Here is a 23,915-nt window from a genome sequence, read left to right as displayed (position 1 = left end):
TAATCAGATTATTATTCCTGTCATTGGCTTAATTGATGTGATGTCACTTTGACATCTCATTACATCTTGTTTCTTTCTTCATTTCTTTTTTTCTTACTCGTTCTCTCTTTCCTGTCAGGTAAAAGATCAGCTAAACAGGCAAATCTTCTAATACATATAAGATTGAACTAGATAAAATCCAATTTTTGCCTGGAAGAGATCATGAGAGAAAGAAGGATGCCGATCTCTCAGGTCCACCCCTCATTATCATGCAGAGGCCCTTCTCACCAAGGCAATCTGTCTAACAGCCTACTCTGAGGGCTGACAGCCAGGCCACCACAGCACACTCATCCAACACTGTTGTTCACCTCAGCTACCCAGCTTACTTTACATTTCAGTGCTGTCGAGCCATCATGAGGTATTACTGCTTTTCCTGTATTAACAGGCTAGCTCCTTGGCTGACATTGTAAATAATGTATGAGTGATAAACTGACTGAAATAGAATAAATTAGAATTAATATAGATACAGTTTACTACAAAATCACAAATTTATATTAAAAAGTTAAATGTCTGTTTAATTCATACATTATTTTTTAGCACTCTGAAAGAAAAAAGCTGAGGTTATCTTCTTAACTGTTAGGCTGAATGCCTACTATACCAACAATGCCTGCTGTACCAATTAATGATGTTTGTGCTGTTATGCAGTAAAGCAGTAAACAGTGGTTTGTTGGTAGAGCTATTGAATATTTAAGAATTTTTGTTGATGGTCTTTCTGCAACCTTTTGATCTATAAGGCAATCAAATAACCTTTATTGATGATTTGGCTCGAAAACACCAGAAATCATACAGAGAAATTATATAAACCTAAAGAAGCACAAAAGAAATAAATCAAATTGAGAAAAATAAGAAAATAAGCTGATAGATATACAGAAATTCAGTGAGGAAAATATAACACGATCTGGCAATAAAAAAATAAGAAGTGACAGCGAAGCTCGCCATGTGTCCTTCACTACAAGAAAATTGCCTCTAGGTCTCTGCAAATCAATATGACAGAAAAGGACTGAGACCCGAAAGACAGAGGCTCTGAAATACGACAGTACGTGATATTGGATTTGAGATGGCCTGTGCATCAGCACATTTTTTTGGGGCAGCTTGCAGAAGCAGGAGGCCGCTGTAAAGCTGAAGATGGAGAGCCCACAGCAAGTCTGTACTCAGCACAAGAAAAGAGATTGTTTTGGGGCTTTGCACTTGTATAAAACTTTACTAAAGAAAAAAATAAACTTTACATAACTGACTAATGGGCCCCTCATGCCCAAACTCACTGGCCCCTCATGCATTAGATATGTAGCTATATCAGCTTTTCTAAGAGCACAAATAAGGTTACTTAAAAATTCACTTTCCTAACTATCACCCAATTTTGTAAATAGTTAAAATACAAAACATACCATGCATAGCATTGTATGTTTTCTGCATATGTTTCTAAACCATGAAAAATTGACAGAACGACCCATATGGACCGTCCTTGGCTCACTCACAGGCCTGTGGTGAGGAAACGGCATGAAGACACATCACGAGTAGGCAAAGAAATTCCGTGACGACAGTGTGGAAATCCATCCGCTCCTCCTCCCTAATTCCTCCTCCACATTCTTTTCAGAAATCATTTCTCTGTTCAACTGCAGTCATTCTGATGACACCAGCTACACAGAAACCACCCACTACCATGCTAAATAATGTAAAAATAATAAGAAAGACAGAGCTGGTATTCACCATTTTCACACTTTCTTCTTTCTAGTGTACCAAATACTTTACAGAAGAAAAACATTTTGTGATTAATGATAATAGCACTGATATATTGATTGATTGTTTTCATAGTAGATTATATATATATTGGGATATCTAAATATATAATTATACAGGGACATTGTTATATGTGAATGCAGCACTATTTGGATGCAAAGTCACTGTTATAACATTAGTCAAATTTCAACTTTGCAACCAATTATACAATACAATGTTAATAACACTGAAGCTGGTGAAGCACTAAATCATTTGTAGATAGCTTAAAATTTTCATACACTTTCAAGGGTTAGGGTTCCTTAAGGCAATCCCCACACACAATTTTAATGCCCCTAAAAGTTATTTTCTTCTTCTGATGACTCAAAGTAAACCTTCTAAAACACTTGCAAGTTGTTTAACTATAAGACCTTGCCCTTTTGTTTCCCTGAATCCTTCCCTGGTGTGTCACTCAAAGTTCCTGATTTTCTCCCTCTTTAACCGTGTTTGAATTTCAATAATTTTGCTTTCCATTTGTTATGATGGTCTGGGTGGTGGAAAATAGATATATTTCAAATGCTTCAACTCGAACTGCTTTCTCTGGCAACTGGTGATAAACAGCTGCTTCAGTTGTGACCTGCTATTGACCTGGCAAGTCAACACTGCTTTTAGCTAAATGTGGCTGGTAACACAAGTTGCTGCAAATTCTCATGCTAAGAATATGTTGTGGTTAAAGAGCTGGATTTCCAGTAACACTGGATATTTTTTTAATGTTGAGAGAGAGAGAGAGAGAGAGAGAGAGAGAGAGAGAGAGAGAGAGAGAGAGAGAGAGAGAGAGAGAGAGAGAGAGGCTAACAGACAGACCAGATTATGAACCTGGTGAACCCCTAAAGGAAAAGCTATTTAGCAAAATTGCCTAACTAAAGAAAGAGGTTTTCATTCCTGAGCACTAATTGGCAATTCCATAAATGAGGTACCTTGAAGAAGGCACCCAGCTGTGCTTTTCATTATTCTAGGCACTAATAAAGAACCTGGACCTCTTGACATGGCAGACCCATAATGAGACCAAAAATTCAGGAACCCTTATGGGAGACCAATCACTGCTTTATAGGTCATTAATAACACTTCAGTAGAATTTATAACAGTCTATTCTAATTAGGGTTAATATAAACATGAATTCTTTTTTCACCATGTTACAGCTACATATTTCTTATTAAATGTGTGGTTCTGATTTGAAAGAAAAATGCATAGTAATGATATCACCACTTCAGCAAATAAGAAAGAGACAGATGGACGTAAGTGCAGGTTTGGTCAGGTGATCAGCAAATAAGCATATACTAGAAAAGACTAGACTTTAAACTAGTAAATGTAAAGCAGGCTTTGGTCAAACAGTAATCATGATAGGCCAATAACAAAGCCTGGAGTTTGGAAATTGAATATTAAATCGAGACTTCTTAAAGTAACACTGAGTGTTGAAGATAAAGGCAATACTGGAACTGCAAAAGTCTCACTTACTTGTGTTTGTAATTCGGTATATTGTAATGACTGGTCTTGTAAAGGATCAAAATAAAAAAGCAACAAAAATCTATTAGATATGTTTCAATCTGTTTCAGCTTCAGCTTTAACTTGTCTTTAAACTGGTTGTTTTAAGAAAAATCCTACATACCCCTGTTAAAATGAGTAGTTTTTGTAATTAAAAAATTAAAGGTAAACCGTGTCAGCTCATTTCCCACTGTTAATATGACAAAAGTGTGAAAAAACTAATACAAGCAAAAGTATTTTCAACACATTAGATGTACCATGGAGCTCCTTCGTCAACAAGTGGTAAGAATTGGGCACTTGACTGATATAAAAAAACTGGACGTACCTCCAAAATTTAAGTGCAAGATATCTAGCAAATTTTATACAACTATAACAAAATGCTAAAATAAAAAGGCAGCAAGAAAAAATACCTTGAATAAAAATTTCTTAACAGTTATAACATTCTGAGCTTGAAAAAGTCTATGAGAAGATATTTTAGTCCATTTTTAGCATTTATTTCTAGAAATAAATCTACAGTTTCTTTTGTCAATTGAATAAGCAACAATAATCTAGATGCGTTAAATATTTTTATATTGGGTTCACTGTAATCTTGTATTTGGAAATACAAAACATTTAATTATATTCAAGATTCTTGTGAATATACTTAAGTTTTTTTGTGCATTAATTGTGTAATTGTTTGATTATTTTAAGCCTGTATCAAACTTGGATCAGATTATAATATCATATTAGATCATACCTTTCAAGAAGACTAAAACTAGTTTTACCCATTCAGTCAGGCGCCTCTAGAGCTTTTTTCATTGAATAAAAATAATAAATAATATAAGTAATATAAATAACAACATAATTTTGATTAATGATTATTCTGTATCTGCCTCCTCCCTTTCAAAAATATAATAGTCTCATGTAGTGATGCTATCCGGGATACAGCAGTAAAAAGGCAGCCGACTCTTGCTGTCAAGAAGTAAGAAATAGCCACAAGTACACAGAACAATATGCTATAAAGCAGGGGTCACCAACATGGTGCCCGTGGGCACCAAGTCGCCCGCAAGGACCACATGATTCGCCCGTGGGCCTTTTCTAAAAATAGATCACCATAGCGCCACTTACCAGTTTGCTGCATCTAATTTTTTTGTTGCTATTCTTTTTTAAATCTTTCACGGATAGACCAAGAGTCGGAAACCGGAGTGTGGTTAGACACCTTGTCTTTATTTAGTATGAATATATACAAGGCAGAGGCATGAGGAGAAGAACGAACTGAAGAGCGGGTAGGATCCGTAATGAACCGTTAAAGTCAAGCCTATTTTCAGCGCTTCTTTCGAAGCGGAGCCTGAAGCATGGAAATACGGGGAATACTAGTGGTAGGAAGTCCGGTAGCTCTCTTATGGCAACGAGTAGATCCGACAGTTAGTAAGGGAGAATCGGGACCTTCTAAAGGGGAATGGTAATTTGGGAACAGGTGTAGGTGATTAGAGCAGGGAGAGGCTGAGAGAGAGTTAGAGCCTTGGAGGGAGGCGTGGCTGGTGGTTCCCTGACAAAATCTCACTTGCATTGATGTGAATTTATAAATGACAATATTAAAATATTGATGACTAGATATAGATGAATATCATTAATTATTAATAAAAACATATAATTTAAGGTAAGTTGAGAATTTTTTATTTCAGAAGTGTGTATCAAACTGGCAGCCCTTCACATTAATCGGTACCCAAGAAGGAGCTCTCAGTTTCAAAAAGGTTGATGACCCCTGCTATAAAACATCTAAAGTGTATTTTTTATTGAAACTCATTTGCCCATCATTCACAAAATTCAATGATGTCTATATGTGTATTTCTGGATTTCTAAAAGACAGGGGACTATAACATACATTTAGCTGCAGTTGACTTCTACGGTATCACTGAAATGCAATCCCTTGTATTACCACAATCATCATATCTATACTTTTAGCTGTAGTGTCTATAATAGCATTACTGTATTAGGTCAAGTACTTGAAGCACTGTTGTACCTACACGTTGTGGGACTTTCTCCCTTTTCCTGCCCCTTTTTTCGATCACTCTTCCTTTGGTGTTCTGGTACCAATTACATGTTGCTCATACATATCATGAGCTGATTAGAAATAGAAATCTTGTGGATATTTTGTGGGACTTTTTAGACTTAAGAGTCTAAAGTTGAGTAGATGAATATTGGGCAGATGGATATATGGTCATACCCTGCCTGTGGGCATCCAGACTTTATCTTCCTTACAACACCATTTATTGAAGATATACACTGTACACTTCCCACTTATACTGTATACTGTACAGTTTCAATCAAGCTTTCTTTTTTATATAATTTGATGGAATTTTCCACCATATCAAATAACTTGTTCATTAAGGACAAATTTATAAAGCTAAATGCAAACATATAACATATATTTAATACATATTAAATTATGAATGCAAAATAAATAATGAAAAAAATTACCTTGTCTGATTAACCTTGATTTTTGCTGCCACATGTAGATAGTAGGATCAGAATTTGGCATCGCCACCATAAAGTCTTGAACCTGACAAGACTGCAAGAGGAGGGTCTGTAGCTGAAACAGGTCGTGTGATGAGAGATCTTAAAGCAGAGTGACCAGATTGGTCTGAAGAGATAGGAAGTCTATAGTAATTCACATAAACATTCTTTACAAGTGTAATGAGTGGAAAATGATCTCAGAATTCACATTTATTTTACCCATAAACTCTATGTTGTCTGAAACTGTTGCAATTTCACATCTGTTGATTGGATGTGCACGCTACCCTGTCCTCTACATCTGCTCTCTGCTCTACATCTTTCAAATTAAACACCTGCATGTCTTCCCTCACCACATCCATAAACCTCCTCCTTGGCCTTCCTCTTTTCCTCAATCCTGGTGGCTCCATCCTCAGCCTTCTCCTACCGATAAACCCAATGTCCCCTTCTGCACATGTCCAAACCATTTAATTGGGCCTCCCGCACCTTGTCTCCAAAACGTCCTACTTGCGCTGTCCCTCGGGAAATCTGTAACGCATGGGTAAAAAATGCTCAAAAATGCATAAAACTGCTTGATGCTTTTCCTAAAGATGGTGGGCAGTGAAGCTGTGGCTGCAGTAAAAGGACACTTGTTGAATTGTGTTTGCTGGGTGTCTTGTTTTAGTAATGCATTCATCCTCACTGCAACAGAAAATTGTCTGTGACGCAGCGCTCAGCGTTTTGTAGGATATTGATGGTTTGTATAATTGTGGCATCATTATAATGTTATTAATAGGTGGCTTGACTGAGGCTGAAACTGGGCAGCAGAAAATTGTGAATTGGTTTAAAAGTTTTTTTTTTCCATTCTGTTTGGGAGAGTGTTAATGAGATAAGTGCCTAAAATTGCAGGTGTTTGGGGTATTCCTAATAAAATGGACAATGAGTATTTTAGATCTAGATTTTTTTTTTTTATGGTTGTAATTTCAATCCTATAACACCGTCCAGAATACACTTCTTTTATTCCCACGAGAAGCCCAATAGTTCTCCATCATTAATTTCTGATTCGTGGTAAGACATGATGACAAGCAGGAGGCATGTAATATTATAGCTGCCTCAGGACTGGGTTTGTTTGACTGTTAGGGTTTGTGATAACGCCGCACACTCGCTTCTGTTCAAATCAATTCCCTGCGGCGTTTCATACTATTTTGGACGCACTCTTTAGTACGCTAGGATGCGCATTCGCCGTGTTTCCACCAGGCGCTTGCGTTGCGCCCCCTGGTGTCACGGATCTGTAAGAGCTACCAAGGCAAGTTTCTCCCCCTCCTTCTCGGTGGAGCTGTTTAGTAGTATCGGAATGCGTCTCCTCCGCGACTGGTGATGTCTTTGTCGGCGGGTCTCGCGTGCTTATCGGTTTTTGTTTAGAAGCCGACCCGCCTGTTTTTTTCTCTCTTTTTTTTTTCCTTTCTTCGGGAGGATGAGCAGCACCGAAAGTGATGTGTTGGAACAGGCGAGCTCTCATCCCGAATCGTCCACGAGCACGAAGAGCTCGCACCCACCGACCAGAGCATCTCCCAGAGCATCTCCCAGAGCATCACCCAGAGCATCACCCAGAGCGTCGAACAGGCACGCGCCACGAGTTGCGGCCAACGGCGTGCACGACATCGAGGACCGCATTTTACGCATGACGGGCTACTATGGCTATTACCCGGGATATTCCAGCCACAGGAGTAAGTACCATGTCTGGCATGAGAACCGCGCTGGGAAGATCGTGCTGCTATAAGGTTGGCTCTTGCCCTCGCAAACGCATTGGCATATGATGGCACTGACGGCAAGCTTGATCCACTGGAACGTTCACGATTTGCAATTTAATTTACAATTGTGTAGCTCGTACATGTGTGTGTGTGTGTGTGTGTGTGTGGGAGGCTTTTCCACTTAAAACCTGATGGATTCCAAACCCACAATGTACCCACCACATGGTGTGCTCTGGGGGTAGGCAGCACAAGCCATAACTTCCAGCAAAACTTTGGATGCAATGCATATGATATGCACTAGAATACATGTTTCTTGAGCACACCGTGTACCAAACATAGTATTTTAATGCACCCCTTAAAACTAAGTAGCTTAAAACCTCGTTCCTTTGTGTTTGAGTGTGTGCATGTTAGGAAAAATACACAAATATGCAAGACTGGGGGGTATTTAGGAGCAGAGCTTGGAACCTGTTCAAAAACAGTAGTTCCAGGATGCCCATGTGTTTCTGGTCATTTTATTTATTTGATTAAGTTAAAGGGTGGAAACCCCATTACTGTTAAATGATTAAAATGATGCTCATTTGAAGGGCATTCATAAAGTTCTGTTACATCTAGATATTTGATTGGTTCCTCGAATGAACCATCAATAACTACCTCAATACCTCAAAGACAGGGCTGTAAATAATCTCAGCTGGTCATTGTTTTAACTTAATGGAAAGCTGTTTCATTCAGATATAATAGTATTAGTGTACTTATTTTAATAATGAAACAAATCTGTTCTATGTGCGTTTCATTTTACAGTTAAAGTGGTACATTAAGTTTGAGAGCATCTTTCTCTAGAATACCAGAACAACATCTATCGTTCTTCATGCGTTCATTCTGTCATCCTGATCAACACTATTGTGCAAAAACATAGTGATGCTTAGTGCAACATTTTGAAACCCCACCAGTGAGAAATGCATTCCTGGATGTCGTGTGTAACAGAAGAATTACTGTTTAGTAATCCAACAATACTGCTCTGCTTCAGTGCTTATGTGCACCATAATTAAAACATTCAAAACTGACAGAATAACACAGGGCCAAGAGGAGGGTCAGAACGTCCTTGCACTGCTAGTGTCTTCTGACATAAGGAATAATGCTGCTCTGACAGCTTTATAGAGAAAAAAACCCTGCATTTTTTTTTTTTGCAGACATCTTGTATATTACTTTGGCTTTTTATAACAAGCGGAACTCAGGAAGGTAAATAAATCTTATACTACATCCAGACGATGACATCCGTATTTATCTTATAATTATTACAGTTTATTACAACTATACCTTGATTTAAATGGTCATAGTCAAGTGCCTTCAGGTCTTTTTATTTTGAAATTACACCCACTTACCATGGCTGTTAAAATCTGAGTCGGCAGTTATATAAATAACAGAGAACGTGTGAGAAAGGCTGAGAGTGGTATGGTATTAAAAGAGTTACTGTTACTGTAAATACACAAATCTACATCTGTTTTTTTACTTCTTATTGTCAAGCCAATAGTTGTATTAATGACAACTGATAAACAAGGATATAATTTTTTTCTTATAGGGCTGCATTTTATGCTCAAAGTTGGTACATTGCAATTCTACCGTGGCACATTTCAATAGCGATATGCAGTTTTGCCGTGATTTATCAAAACAATCACAGTCAATACGAATAGACAGAATTAAAATTAATTAGATTAGAACATTAAAAATTCTGGACATCAATGAAACATATTTTCATGAAAAGTCTAAGATGTCTGTGATGCAAATAGACTAATATTAGTGGATTGGAATAGACATATTTTATTTAATACACTGATGTGTGTGTTAATGACGTAAAAAACTAATATCTTGCTCTTGTGTACTTGCTCACACTCTGATTTAGGCACTGAACTAAAAGTAAAAAAAGATGATGGTGTATCTGTTTTCTTCATGTATATATTAAAAAAAAAAATAAAAAAAATTTATGAAAGAATTTTTTTTCTTTCATTTCAGTAAATTCTGAATTATCCCTCCAAGAAAGCAACTGGAAAATATTTTCTGTAATTTAACTATACTTGGAAAAAATAAAGCTTCTGCGTGCTGCAACATGATGCGTTTACCCTAACATTAGGACATTGTAAGTTTAAATCCCTCTAATGTCACAGCCATCCATAGCCAGTAGCCAAGAAAATAAAACTGGCCATGTTCTCTGGGTGGGAGGGATGGCATTACTCTTTCCCCTGTCAGTCACACTGACACTAGATAATTGTGGGTGTTTGTGAGCTAATGTATGGAGATTAAGGCAGATAGCATGAACAGCTTTTTTTTTTTTAATACAGTTGACATATCTCGTAGGAAGCATGCATTATCATTCACCTTTCTTGGCTGGTAACTGTCATATAATAGGCTGAGATGAACAATGGACAGGCATTGAAGATTCTGTATAGATGTCTATAACACTGTTTTTTTATTACTTTTCCTGAAGCTAAGAACCCTTAACTATCCAACGAACCTCAAAGGGCCATTGATGAACGCTTTTTCCAAAGCATGTTCTCCGGCTCTTTCTAAATTGATTCCGCTCACACATTGCAGTGAGCCTGCAAGGAAGTTGTACAGCTGTAATTGGTTCAGGAAAAGAGTTTCAGAGAGATTTAATTCCCCATAAAGTGGTTAGATATATTTGGATGTGATTTTAAGCATTTTGGCTGAATACTCTGAGTGCAGAGTCAGCCCCATCACAACACTCATATCTCCAGCTTCCTGAGACCTACTCTCTTGGTGAACTATTTTTATCCACAAGCCTAATGGGACGCTATACAACCGGAGAGGCACTGTTAGCTGCGGACTCGCTGAGAATAGACATTGAGCAGCCTGCTGACTCAAATACTTGACCCTACGACTATCAGACCATGTGTAGAATTATTGATTGCAAAGTCTGAAGAGTAGATGCATAGACAGAGAAGTTTAGGAGTGGAAAGATGAAATTTTACCATTTGTTTTTTTGTTTTGTTTTTTGCATTAAACTCCCCTAGTGTTTATATGTAATGTGCTACCTCTGATATAATAATATAAGCATTATTTAAGTGATCACCCAAAGTAATTAAGTAGGGAGTAGAAGTGATGTGTGGCATGTGTCCAGGTTACAATTTCTTTCCCATTTGATGCTTATTTTGTCTTGTTAGGAATAGCGTTAGTGTTGTCTGTAGTGTTCATAGGACAACACATAATTTTGCTTGTTAGGCTATTTCTAACAAGACAAAATAAGCATCAAATAGGAATTTTTTTTTTACCTGGACACATGCCACACATCACGTCTACTCCCTACTCAATTACTCTTTCTATATTATGCCCTCTTTAACCCCTTTTCAAAAGAAGCATGCTTACATGTTTTACATTTCCATACTGCCCTCTACTGGCTGTTTAACATATCTACCAGCATTCTGGCAATGCGGGATTGAGGGAGTGGAAAGTGTTGTGACTGCTGGCGCCATGACTGCAAATCTACTTACACTGATTACTATGCCAGTAACATCCAGCCACAGAAGCATTTACTCATTTTTTGAGCTTGCATGGTCTTGCCGTAATACACATAGGCGTGAGGTTGTATATTAATCATCCACAGACAGGAATTTTATTACAATTACTCATTCTAAAGATTGAAATGTGGCATTGCTTTTAGTTATTGACGTAGGGTATAGTTAATAATTAGACATGCCTATAGTATATTTACAAGTGTAATTATTGCCACAAGATATATGCTTGGAAAAATAAATAAATAAATAAATAAATAAATACATTTTGTTTCAAAATCCTCAGCAAGTTAACAGTGTAATGCGAGATTTAACACAAGTGTCTGATGAGTATGTATGAGCAACATTGTAGAAATATGCCAAAATATGATAGTAACACTGGAATTCTTTCACTAAGGTGTACCACTTTGCCACATCCACATGGTGTCACCCTTTTCATTTTTAACTTATCTACATTTCCTTAGTGTACAGATTTAAACTATAAACATTGACATTTATTTCTTAAATAAACACATCTCAATTTGATCTGTCTCAGAGATTTCAAAATCTCAGATGCTTCTAAACCATGAGAGCAAAAAATAAAAAATGTATATCCAAGCTGAGTCTACTCTTGAAAAGATGTGCTTAAATATTTATGCAAATCACTCATCGCCTCCACGCTTGGAGTCTTTTATGAGGTCTTAGTTGAATAAGTGGATATGAAGTGTGTAAAACACTTTCAGTGTGTAGGTGTTGTCTTCATTTTTTCATATCTCTCAGCTCTTTCTTTCGTCTCCTAAAGCGCTGAGTATTTGAGACATACAAAAGGCAGGCAAGGTGTGTAGACAATAGTGGAGAACATGCCACTGATCTAAATGACAAAGGCCTGATAGCAGCAGTGTATCAGGGTAGAAGGCCAGGGCTCGGCTGTTGCTATGGGAGGGGAAAGGAAGGGGGGCATTTGGAATTATTGTCTATTATGTGGCATCTCTGTTTGGTATGGATCGATAGATGGACAATACTGGCGATAATGAGATCCCTGATGTTACTGAAAAGAGACTATAATGGATTTAAACAAATATAAAACATTATTCAAAATAAACAGGTTATGAGTTCTATAAAATACAAGAAAAATAAAAAATAAAAAATTCAAAAAAGGCAAAAAAATGTGTTAGTCGGTGGTTTTGGTTTTCACATAGGAATGTGCAAATTGTCCGTATTGAAACACAGAAAAATTGCCAAATCTATTGCTTAATCAAGACTACAACTTTGTTTATATTTTGAGAAATAAAACCAAAAAATTAGGTACAAAAATAATAAGTCTGAAGTATAAAAATCAATCATTTGCACAATTCTAGTTAACTAAATTGATTACTAGGTTTGAGAAACTGCAAGAGCCCTTTACAGACCATGCTGACAGTGCTGGAATGTTCAGTTGTTGTTTATTGTTTCTCCATTTTGGTTTTTATTCTCTGATGGGCATCATATTGCCGGTGTTTAAATTTCAGTTTTTTATGATTTATATTCACACCCAAATGAGGATGGGTTCCACTTTGAGTGTGTTTTCTCTCATGGTTTCTTCATTATAACATTGTTTTTTCTTGCCACAGTAGTCCCAGGCTTGCTTATTGGCGATAAATGCACATATCACTTATTTACATTTTTATCTATTATTCTAATCGTTTGTAAAGCTCATTTGAGACTTTTCTATTGTGAATACATTATAGAAATAACTTTAAATTGAATTAAATTAAATTATAATTATAAATTATAAATTGCTATTAATACACAAAAAATACTTCTAAAATGTATATCAGCCATACTTTTCAGCTCCAACATTAAAAGAACCTGCTAACAAATGCAGTTATGTGAAAAGAATAATAATAAACCCTTCTAAGAACAAAGTACACCTCTTTGAATTCTACGGTTTTACATATCAAGACCTAATCTGGTCCTTATCAGGTCTTAGAATAATTTAAATACAACCTCAGATGAACATCACATTACATCACATATTACATCATTTCATTTTTTTATGTTACAAAAATCAAGCCGAAATGGAAAACTATTAAAAACTAAGTACACCTTAATTATTCATTATCTTGTAATACCACCAGCAATAACTCTGGTTCCGTTTCTTTCTTTTTCAGCATTGTAGATTTGCTGGTGTCTTTGGGATCATTGTCCTGTTGAATGATCAAAATTTGGCCAAGCTTTAGCTGTTGGACACGTGACCCTACGTTTGACTCTAGATTACTTTGGTATTTAGAGGTGTTTATAGCCTGATATGCTGTGTTTGATTTTTGCCAAAGGTGGCCTGTGAATTATGTCCAAAGCACATACCGAGTTCTAGTGGTTTGTTCAAATGCAACTTTGCTGCCATGGCAACCCTTCCAAACACACCTTACTATCATGTACATTAACATGCTGAGGCCTGTGGCATCTGAGTTGTAAATCTTGTTTTTTATTTTTTATTTCTCTAAGTTCATGGTTTGAACTTGTGATTTTTCTGGGATGCCCACTCCTGAAATGAGCTTGAATATTTTCCACTTGTTCAATTCAATTAAATTCAATTAATTTCTATTTGTATAGCACTTTTAACAATGAACATTGTATCAAAGCAGCTTTACACAGATAATGTGGTGATAAAAATTGTGTAGTAGTAGATGTGAGCGTAACTGCTGTGCTACAACCTTTTCTAAAATTTTGGATATTAGGAGTTTGATATTGGCCTGTAGTTAGACAGCTGACATGGGTCAAGGTCAAGTTTCTTGATTAGAGGGTTGATAACTGCCAGTTTTAAGGATTTAGGTACATAACCAGTGCTAATGGAAGAGTTTGTCAATTTTAAAACAGGTTCAATTACCTCTGGAATTATCTGTTTGAAGAAACCTGTAGGCAAGGGATCGAGAATGCAGGTTGATTATTTTGATGGGGAAATAAATTAAATTAAGTCATTCTCTTGACACTTGTGAATAATCTTCTTCTAAAAAACGAATAATAGACTTAAAATTGTTTGGAAATGGCCTTATAACCCTTCCCAGATTGATTGGCAGCAACAGTTGCTTATTTATGATCATTGTTGATCTCTTTCCTCCTTGTCATTGTATTAACACACACCTGAATACAAACTTACTGATGATCAGTTAATCAGGGGCATTTAATTAGCATGACCTGACTGCTACTTAGCTCTTAAATCCTATAGAAGCAGTTACTGTAATGTGTACTTTGTTTTTCACAAATGGCTTTATCATTTTGTATTTATTTTTGTAAAAAAAATCTATAATAATAGTGTAATTTGTCATGTGTTGTTAAAAAAAGGATGTATTTAATGAGTTTTAAGACCTGGTAAATATTAGATTTATATTATGTCCTGATATGACAGAATTCAAAGAGTATGCACTTTAATTTTCACACACACACACACACACACACACACACACACACACACACACACACACACACACACACACACACACACACACATATACATATATCTGTTTAAACTAGCCCAAATTGATATGTTTGTGAGTCATGCTTCCCATGCTATAGTTGTCTATCCTAATACAGAACTTTTTGCTGTGTGCTTCACACAGTGTTTTAGACTTAGTGTTTTAGTGTGTGTGAAAAAGACAGAAACTAAGGGTAGGACATGTGCTTATGTCAGGAATATCTCAATCTATTGCCTTACTGTCTGCTGGGATAAAGTAGGACCGGTGTGTAGGAGAAGGAGTGTGTGGGTGTTTGAAGAATCAGATATCCATCGCTGTGATTACTTTGAAACCGCAAACAGAGTTTCAGTGTTAGAATGATGCCGTGTTAATGGGATTTCCCTGAGTTGTCAGGATAGCTGTGGGCCTGGACAGCTTTGGGACACACCCTGCTAAAGAAATCCACACCGCATTATAGAGACTTTAGTAAACGTAAACACATTTTTGCTGTGCTGTCTGTTTCAACCTTAAGCAAACAAAGGATATTATGGTACAGTATCAGCATGGCAGGATACTATGATCAGGAGGAAGTTTATTATACCAGTGTAGATATTTGGAGTAGCAGTGACTCAGCAGTTAATTTTTCTGGGCTGGTGATCAGAAGGTTGTGACTTCCTGGAAACTCCTTAGGCTATCAACAATATGCATTACTTCCAGCACAAATGGCTCACTTTTCTTTGGTTAAAAGTACATGCAGACAAAAAATATATATAATTTAAATAGCACATTTGTGCAAAAATTGGATATTACAATATCAAAGGCACAATACATGATATTTAGTTGATCATCCCACAAAATATTATAGCTATAGAAATGAAATGTTTAACTTTACATTTATATCCTACGTATCTATTTAAAAAATATATAAGCACATATAAAACCCAGCTATTAAGGTTGCACAAGCCAGTGCACTCTTAGTGCCAGTCCCAGTGCCAGAAAAAAGGGAAGAGTTGCCTTAGGAAGGGCATCCGATCACCAGTATTGTTAGCCAACAGGGTAATGGTGGAAATTGGGCTGCAGAGGAGAAGGAGAGGTTGAAAACATCTACAGAGACAGCAGGAAAAGGAGATGTATAGGAGAGTGGAGGTTGGGGTGGGCACTTTAAATGTTGGTACTATGACTTGTAAATGGAGAAAGGTAGCTGATATGATGGAGCAGAGAAAGGTAGACATGTTGTGTTTTCAGGAGACCAGTTGGAAGGGAGTAAGGCCAGAAAAATTGGAAGAGGGTTTAAAATGTTTTATCATGATGTGGATGGAAAGAGAAAAGGTGTAGGGGTCAAAAGGAAGAGTAAAGGAAGTAAAGGAAGAGTACAGTAAAAGTGTAGTGGAGGTGAAGAGAGTTTCTGATGAAAGGTGATGAACATGAAGCTGGAAGTTGAAGGGGTGATGATAAATATCATTAGTGCCTATGCTACAGAAGTAGGTTGTGAGATGGAGGAGAAGGAAAGATTCTGGAGTGAGTTAGATGAAGTGGTAGATGGTGTACATAGGAATGAAAGATTGGTGATTGGATGGAAATGGCAGTGGTAAAAAAAAGAAAAAAAGAAGGAGGAGGATCATAGGGTGACGTATAAGAGTGGAGGAAGGTGCACACAGGTGGACTACGTTCTATTTAGGAGATGCAACCTGAAGGAGATTGGAGACTGTAAGGTGTTGGCAGGGGAAAGTGTAGCTAGACAGCATTGGATTGTGGTCTGATGGATTGCTTTGGAGGTAAAGAAGAAGTGGAGGAAAGTGAAGACTAAAAAAGAATAAGATGGTGGAAACAGAAGGAGGTAGACTGTAGTATGAGATTCAGGGAATAGGTCAGACAGGTTTTGGTGAAGAGATGCTGGATGATTGGGCAACTATTGCAGAAGTGATAAGAGAGACAGCTAGGATTTGTACCGACGGGCCAGGCAGATGCACCAAGCTGAAAAGGATCTGCTGCAAGCAATAAAGGATGGAAGTGAGTTGTGAGTAGAGTGTGTTGAGAAGATAAAGGGAGTATTTTGAACAGCTGATGAATTATGAAATTGAGAGAGATGTTTAGGAGAGATGGCAGTAGAGTTTTTAAACAGATTGCTCAACAAGATTCTGGAAGGTGAGAGGATGCCTTGGGGAATGAAAGAGTGTGTTGGTACCAATCTTTAAGAATAAGGGAGATGTGCAGACACACCATCAGTCACACCATGAAGTTATGAAAAAGAGTAGTGGAAACCAGGCTGAGAGAAGAGGTGACTATCTGTGAGCAACAGTGTGGTTTCATGCCAAGGAAGTGCACCACAGACGCAATATTTGCTTTGAAAATGTTGATTGAGAAGTATAAAGAAGGTCAGGAGTTGTGTTGTGTGTAAATGGATTTAAAGAAAGCGTTTCACAGGGTGCTGAAAGAGGAGTTGTGGTTTTGTATAAAGAAGTCAGGTGTGGCAGAGAAGTATGTGAGGGTGGCGCAGGACATATATGAGGACAATGTGACACCAGTGAAGTGAGCAGTAGGAACGACATACTGGTTCAAGGTGAAGGTTGGACTGCATCAAGGATTGGCTCTGAGCCCTTTCCTGTTTGTAGTGGTGATGGACAGGTTGACAGATGAGGTCAGACAGGAGACTCTGTGGACTATGATATTTGCAGATGATATTGTGATTTGTGGTGAGAGTAGGGAGCAGGTTGAGAAGAGCCTGGAGTGGTGGAGGTACACGCTGGAGAGAAGGGGAATGAAAGTCAGTAGGAGAAAGACAGATTACATGTGAGTGAATTAAAGGGAGGGTAGTGGACTGGTGCGGTTGCAGGGAGAAGAGGTGGTGAAGGTATATGAGTTTAGGTACCTGGGGTCAACAGTGCAAACTAATGGATCATGTGTTAGAGAAGTAAAGAAATGAGTTCAGAAGAGAAGAGTGGCAGGAGTGATTTGTGATAGAAGGGTATCTGCAAGAGTTGAGGTTGAGGTTTTTGCTGGGAGTGATGAGGATGGACAGGATTAGAAATCAGTTTATTAGAGGGACAGAGCATGTAGAGACAAAATGAGGGAGGAAAGATTGAGATGGTTTAGACATGTGGAAAGCAGGGGCATGGGGTATATCGGTAGGAGAATGCTGAGCATGGAGCTGCCAGGAAGGAGGAAAAGAGGAAGGTCAAGGAATAGGTTAATGGATGTGGCAAGGGAAGACACAGGGGCAGCCAAAAGAAGAAGATTAGCACATATAAGTATTGACAATCAGCTGGTCATAAAAGTGTATAATGATGATCATATGCCAGGTTATCTGTTCTGTATCACCCAGCTTGAATGTTTAAGTGTTTGAAAAATGAATATGCAGTGGTAGCTCAGAGTCTATTCATTAGGAGGTTCAGAATAAAACTCTCAGCTCCAACCCAGGATCTAATAACTTTGTAGCTGTGAGATAGCACTGGGCAGACATGATGCCCAAATCACTGAGTTTGAAAATAAAACCTTTTAAGCAGTTTTGCAAAGTCTGTATATAACACCTTAGTGTGACCTGGCAAAAAAAAAAAAAACCAACAAAAGCAGTGATTGAGACCAGTTTACTCACTTTATTATCCCAGTACTATGTATATGGATGTCTCTTTGTCTTTAACAAACCCACACTCTATGCACTCATCTGTGAATCTCAGAGTGCTTAAGAGGAGTATTTCTATTGTTCAGCACTTTAGTAGCAACATAGTCGACCATGCCTTAGGTAATCCAAGACAGAGCAAAAGCGCAATGTTTTATCGGGAAGATTTTGCCGAGTCCCTAAGGCCTGGGGTTTGGCAAGCATAGCGCTGCAGTGGCTCCAACATCAGAGCAAGACCTCGTTCAGATGTAACGGGTAGAGGACTTTCGAGTAGAGGACAAGAGCGCCTGAAGGAGGTAGAGAGTGATTGGGGAAGATGAGACATGATAAAGGAAGAAATAAAGAAAGAAAGATGGCACACTTTCCAATTATCTACGATTTCTTTTTACTGGTCCATGTGACAATGTAGGCGACAGACAAGAGGCAAGGGACAAACGGGCAGGATGGGAGAGGGGCAAACCCATCATAATTAGCCTAGAGCTGCTTGGTTACCTTCCAAACAAAGCGGTGGATATATTGCGCAGCCAGGGAGGCGGAGAGGCGAGAAGCACGAGAGAGAGAGAGAGAGAGAGAGAGAGAGAGAGAGAGAGAGAGAGAGAGAGAGAGAGAGAATGATTACACTGTTCCACACACACTTGAAGCCCAGTCTCCCTAGGAGACACAGGATAAAAGAATGACAGTGCAGCTGTGACTCTGGAAGCATCGTGCCAGGCAATGGTTATATGTAGAGACAGAGAAAGAGTTGGAGAAAGACAGGTGGAAGTCAGTTGACAGTTGGAGGAGAAAGAATACACAATAAGAAAAATTAGAAAAAAAAATTGTGAAGAAAGAATAAGTTAAAGCAGAGATGCACGTAGAGGTGAAGAGGATCTGTCAGAAGAGTTGAGTTGTGTAGCTCTTTCAAACACACTCACACACAAACACCTCCACACACACAAATCAGGCACACTTCCGAAACAGGGACGCACAGGAGGATGAAGAAACATTCCGCTAGAGTGGCTCCTCTCAGCTCTTACAGCACACAGGTCCTCACCTGCCCCATCTCTGAAGGTAAATAGTTTTGTGGTTGTGGTTTTGCTTGTGGGAAATGAAAAGAGGAGAGTGAGAGATATGGACATAGTGTCAGACACTTTTTACTTTAGGATATGTGGGTTATGAACATTACGAATGTATGAACATTAGTATAAAATGTATGTGTTAACCATGAATTTTCCTATGCTGGTGACAAACATAGATAAATCCATATCTATAGATAGCAAGTTTGGTTTCCTGCAGATTTAGATGTTTAGAACTTCAGGATGTAGGAACAGAATGTAGGCAGGATTTGTTCAGTGACAGGGTACACGCTGAGGACAGGGACACAGTAGTAGAAAAAAATACCAAAGATTCACACTTGAATGCTGCTACTGTCATGGTACAAAAAGAAGTAGCTATAAAATGTTATAGGAAAAATGATGTTTTATTTGCTGTAGAGTAGCTACAGTAAGTAATTAGTTTAGTCCTTATTTTTTATTAATGTAATTCAAATGTAAAAATATTTTTTTAATTATATGTTTAATTTATTCATTTAAGGACAAGCCAGGTATATACGTTACATAACATCAGCCAAAACATGGTAACAAGTAAGATTTCCTCTGATTAAGAAAAAGCTCATAGTGCAGAAATGGTCTAGTTAAATGTAATGTGTTAACATTAGCTCAAAATTGTTAATACTACCTAGATGGAGATGTTTGAATAAATCAAGTACCCTATTATGTCCACAAAAAAAGGATCATCTGATTAAAACAGATTATTAATTTGTTCTGGGTCCTGCCTTTATTGTAATAAAAGCTTGAAATGAAAAAAATGTAATTTGCAGTATTTTGCATTTTGTCTATTCCTGGTTTACAATTCCTGATTTTTTTGCTAGGAACGGTAAAGCCAACTAGCACGAATGAACAATAATATACACAAATCTAAAAAACTTCAAATTTATGCGCAAAAAAATGCAAGAGGAAAATGCAGTATTACAGGTTTAATCTCATTAATCTAGAATCTTAATTTTATTTTTTATGCACTGGTCATATTTTTGTTCCTTTGGAACACTGGGCTAAAGAAGGATCTGTGTTTACCATATTAGCTGTTTCTTGATCCAGGCTAATTATCCTGGAACTAACCAGTAAATTAATACTGACAGAGATGATGAAAGTACATGCAACCTTTATGATGTATGCAACCCATTATGATAAACTCATATAGCATTCCTTACCCACATACAATGTAGTCTATAATAACCAAAATAACTTGAATGGAAAGGGGTCTCAGTCCACTACTGAACAAACTTTACAGCACAGTTTAATTGTAGTCTAAGTCAAATATAGAAAGTAAAAAGGCAGCGTTTTTTGGTCTGCTAAACTGAAAAGATAGTTAAAAACTAAGCCAAAGTACTGAACTGAAATGCTGTAGAAATTCCATGCATTCTTGAAAGTTGAACTGAGGAATAAAAAAAATAATAATCATTTATAGAATTGCCTAGTAAACTGCTGATTACATGCTCAGGATTATATTCGCTAATGCTGAACCAACTTGAAAAAAGCCTGTTTTACTTTTTTACATATTTTACATATTTCAGACCAGTGAATGAAACTGTTCATATAAAGCTTTCATCAGTTTTGTTACTGCTGCTGTTACTGCTGCTACAAACCAAAATAATGAATTTTATTCAGATCAGATTTAGACAGAGTTAATGGTTCAGCATTGTGTCTGTATCAGAGATCAAATATCAATTCTCCATTGGCAGCAGTTGCTGAAGATGAATGAGGGAAGGATTACTGGTGAAGCTGAGAATACGGGTGCCATGTTGCATCTGATGTGGTGTTTGCACTGCACATAATAGGACAAAAAAACTCAGATTTTAAGATTTTCAGCAATAGGACATTCCTTGCTAGACCGTGTTAATAGGACATTCCATACTGGAGCTAAAGTACCAGAGACCTAAAACATAAAGTGTGAAGTTGAAGGTTGTACTTAAAATACTATATACTATGTACAGGATATTAATTCAATTTGGTGCCATAATTATCTGTTGTGGCATAATTCTGTTTAGGACAATCATCTTTCAATAAAAAACTGTGCCCTGAAAGGATTTAATGGTCATCATTTAGATGGTAAAATGGCATGTTAACACTTTAGTCAACACATCATAATAGCAGCAGAACACCTTATAATACCAGCAATTGTGAATGATAAAAGCTCAAGCTGAAGGATTTCCTCACTTTTGTTCAATAATTTCAGTATAAATTTTTTTTTCTAGTTAATGAAGACAAAGCTTAAGCATAGTGCCTATTATCTATCACACATGAATATGTTGGACAGAAACACAGAAAACCAGAAAAACAGTAGGTGCATATTTAGAACATGGAGGTTTTTATTTGGTAAACATGTAGATGTTGTATTTAGATGAGTTTTTATAGAACCTTAATTTGAATTTTTTTGTTTACTTTTTTTAAACTAGACCCAATAACCACCCGAAGAAGACTTTTTTTTTTACTTTCATTGCTCTACCCTTTATCTCATGTGGTAGAATTAAATGATGTACAGGTAGCGATAAAGAGTAAAATGATAGAGAGAATAAAAGAGATAAAGATTAAGGAAGAGTTGGAGGAAATCTATTAATAAGTCTAACAGTGAGCTACAATAAGTTAAATGTAATAAACACTTTTTTCTCCTTAATATTAACTAATATTTTGTAAATGTTTCATTCATTGATTCACTAATTCTAAATGCTTGCTGTTTATTTTGTGGTCAGTTACAGTTTTTGTTTTACCCAATTTGCAACCATTAGAATTACCCAGTAAATAAATGATTACTATTTACTCTAATATTCCATTTTCTGCCAATGATGTACAACACTGTCTGTGTTCATAAATTAAGAAAGCATTGATAAAAAAATTTGAACACATCTGAAAACAAAAAATTGTGAAAGAATATTAAAAAAATACAAGAATTTTCTCAGTTTGCTGAGTTTTCTATGCAAACATTGTATCATGAAAAAAATTGGTTAGTTTGTTAGGTCAAATTACACCTTTATGCCTGACCTGGCTGCCCAATACTTACAGAGTATTTAGTATTTTAAACACTTACAACAACAACAACAAAAAAAATCTTAAAAACTGTTTCGTCCCATGTTCTATGTCAAAATATAAAAATGAAATAGAAGAACTCCCAGAGGAAATGTACTTATAAGAGTACAGTAGGGTCTACAAGTCTGTCACCACTAATGAAATCACTTTTACGTTGCATTTCTTTTTATTTCAAAGTACAATAGCATCAACATCAGCAAACCATGAATGTTTACAACCCCAATTTAAAAAAGATTGTCTGTTTCCATTTAGACATTGTGTAAACGGTATCCTGTAAAACACCGTTCCAAAAAGAATTTTAAATTCTTTATAAATAAAAAAACCCCTGCATTGTAGATGATATGGCAACATATCTTCAGAGAATATGATTTCAGGAGATGTGTCTGAGCCCATGCAGTGAATTTTATTACAGAATCTTGTTTTTAATGCAGAGTTACTGAGGGGCCGAAGATCTATTATATTATTGCTCCACAAATTTTGGAATACATTTTAGTAGTTAGTATTTTTTTTGCAGATTGGTGAACCTCTTACAGTATCTCTTACATATACTCTGCCTCTCTAAGATACTCTTTTTATGGACAATTAGCTTACTGACCTGTTGCCAATTAACATAATTGGATGCAAAATGTTCCTCTAGCAGTGTATTTTTAGTAACACTTACTTTTCTAGTCTTTTGTTTCTGTTTTAAGAAGTGTTTCGGCCATCAAACACCACCTTATGTTTTTCTCAAAATTGCACATTTCATAATTTTTAACAGTTTGTATGTTTTCTACATTCTATTGTGTTATATTGTTCTAAATTGATTATAATGGTAATCCCCATTGGTATATTGCAACACTGTATGAATTACCAAAAACGATTGTGTGTGTTCGCGTGTGTGCCACCAATTGTGTGTGTGTGTGTGTGTGTGTGTGTGTGTGTGTGTGTGTGTGTGTGTGTGTGTGTGTGTGTGTGTGTGTGCACATGCTGACAAAGCATACTGCAAGTTAGCAGTGATGGTCTAGCGCATGTCATCTTTTATTCCTGGCCTGGTGTAAATTGATCATTCTGTGTCTACTGCAAAATGGATCTTGGCTCTGTGCTACTAGCTCCCTTCCTCTCTGTTCAGTCTGTCATCAGTTACTGCTTAAAGAGTAAAAGAACCAATATCGCAAGAAATCATGACATTTTCAAACATAAACCCCTTAAAGCTCATAGGCTTAACTGTTGGCTTTGTTACATTTTAACATATTATTTGTGTGTCTGACTTAGTTCGATTTCAAATATATGCAAGGAAAAATAGTCAAAGTTATTCTATCTCATAAATAAAAAAAAAATAAAAAAAAGAGATTAGCAGGTGAAGGTATATAATATAGAAACAGTGGTTGCATGTTGATATGAAGGAATAAGCAGAGAATAAGCAAAACAGGGCCCAGGAATCTTTAGTAGATTGTTCCTGTTTTGCTGTGACCTTTTCTACATTTTACTGATTCTTTTATTAAATCTTTTGCTAAGTTAATTAGATATAGTATATAATAAGATATATAAAGAGATAAAAATATGTAACTATATATGGTTTCCAGTATTTATAATGTGTATATATGACTAAGTAATGCTGTATTTGGTACACATATAGGGATGGCAAGGTTAAAGATTTTAGGTAGCTTGCCCCTGACCACTGATTAGAAATAAGAATAGAATGCATAAAAACAACTGCCTTTTAAAACTGAGCGGTGTGGGTATGTATT

General features: G+C 36.8%; 1 protein-coding gene across 2 annotated transcripts in view; it reads left to right on the top strand.

The window, feature by feature from the left end:
- The first annotated feature begins 7,095 nt into the window (after positions 1–7,095).
- slc35f4 (solute carrier family 35 member F4) overlaps positions 7,096–23,915 on the top strand; it is a 36,037-nt gene continuing 19,217 nt past the window's right edge. The window contains exon 1 of one of the 2 annotated variants that reach the window (XM_083543708.1): positions 7,096–7,493. In XM_083543708.1, the coding sequence (XP_083399834.1) occupies positions 7,241–7,493 (253 nt within the window). In that variant the 5' untranslated portion in view covers positions 7,096–7,240. Of the gene's footprint in view, positions 7,494–18,680; positions 19,118–23,915 lie in introns of those variants that run through there. The other variant, XM_083543709.1, reaches the window with a different exon arrangement.

This window comes from Silurus aristotelis (assembly GCF_946808225.1).
Source record: "Silurus aristotelis genome assembly, chromosome: 6".
Lineage (NCBI taxonomy): Eukaryota > Metazoa > Chordata > Actinopteri > Siluriformes > Siluridae > Silurus > Silurus aristotelis.
This window is presented reverse-complemented; position numbering and strand designations above follow the sequence as displayed.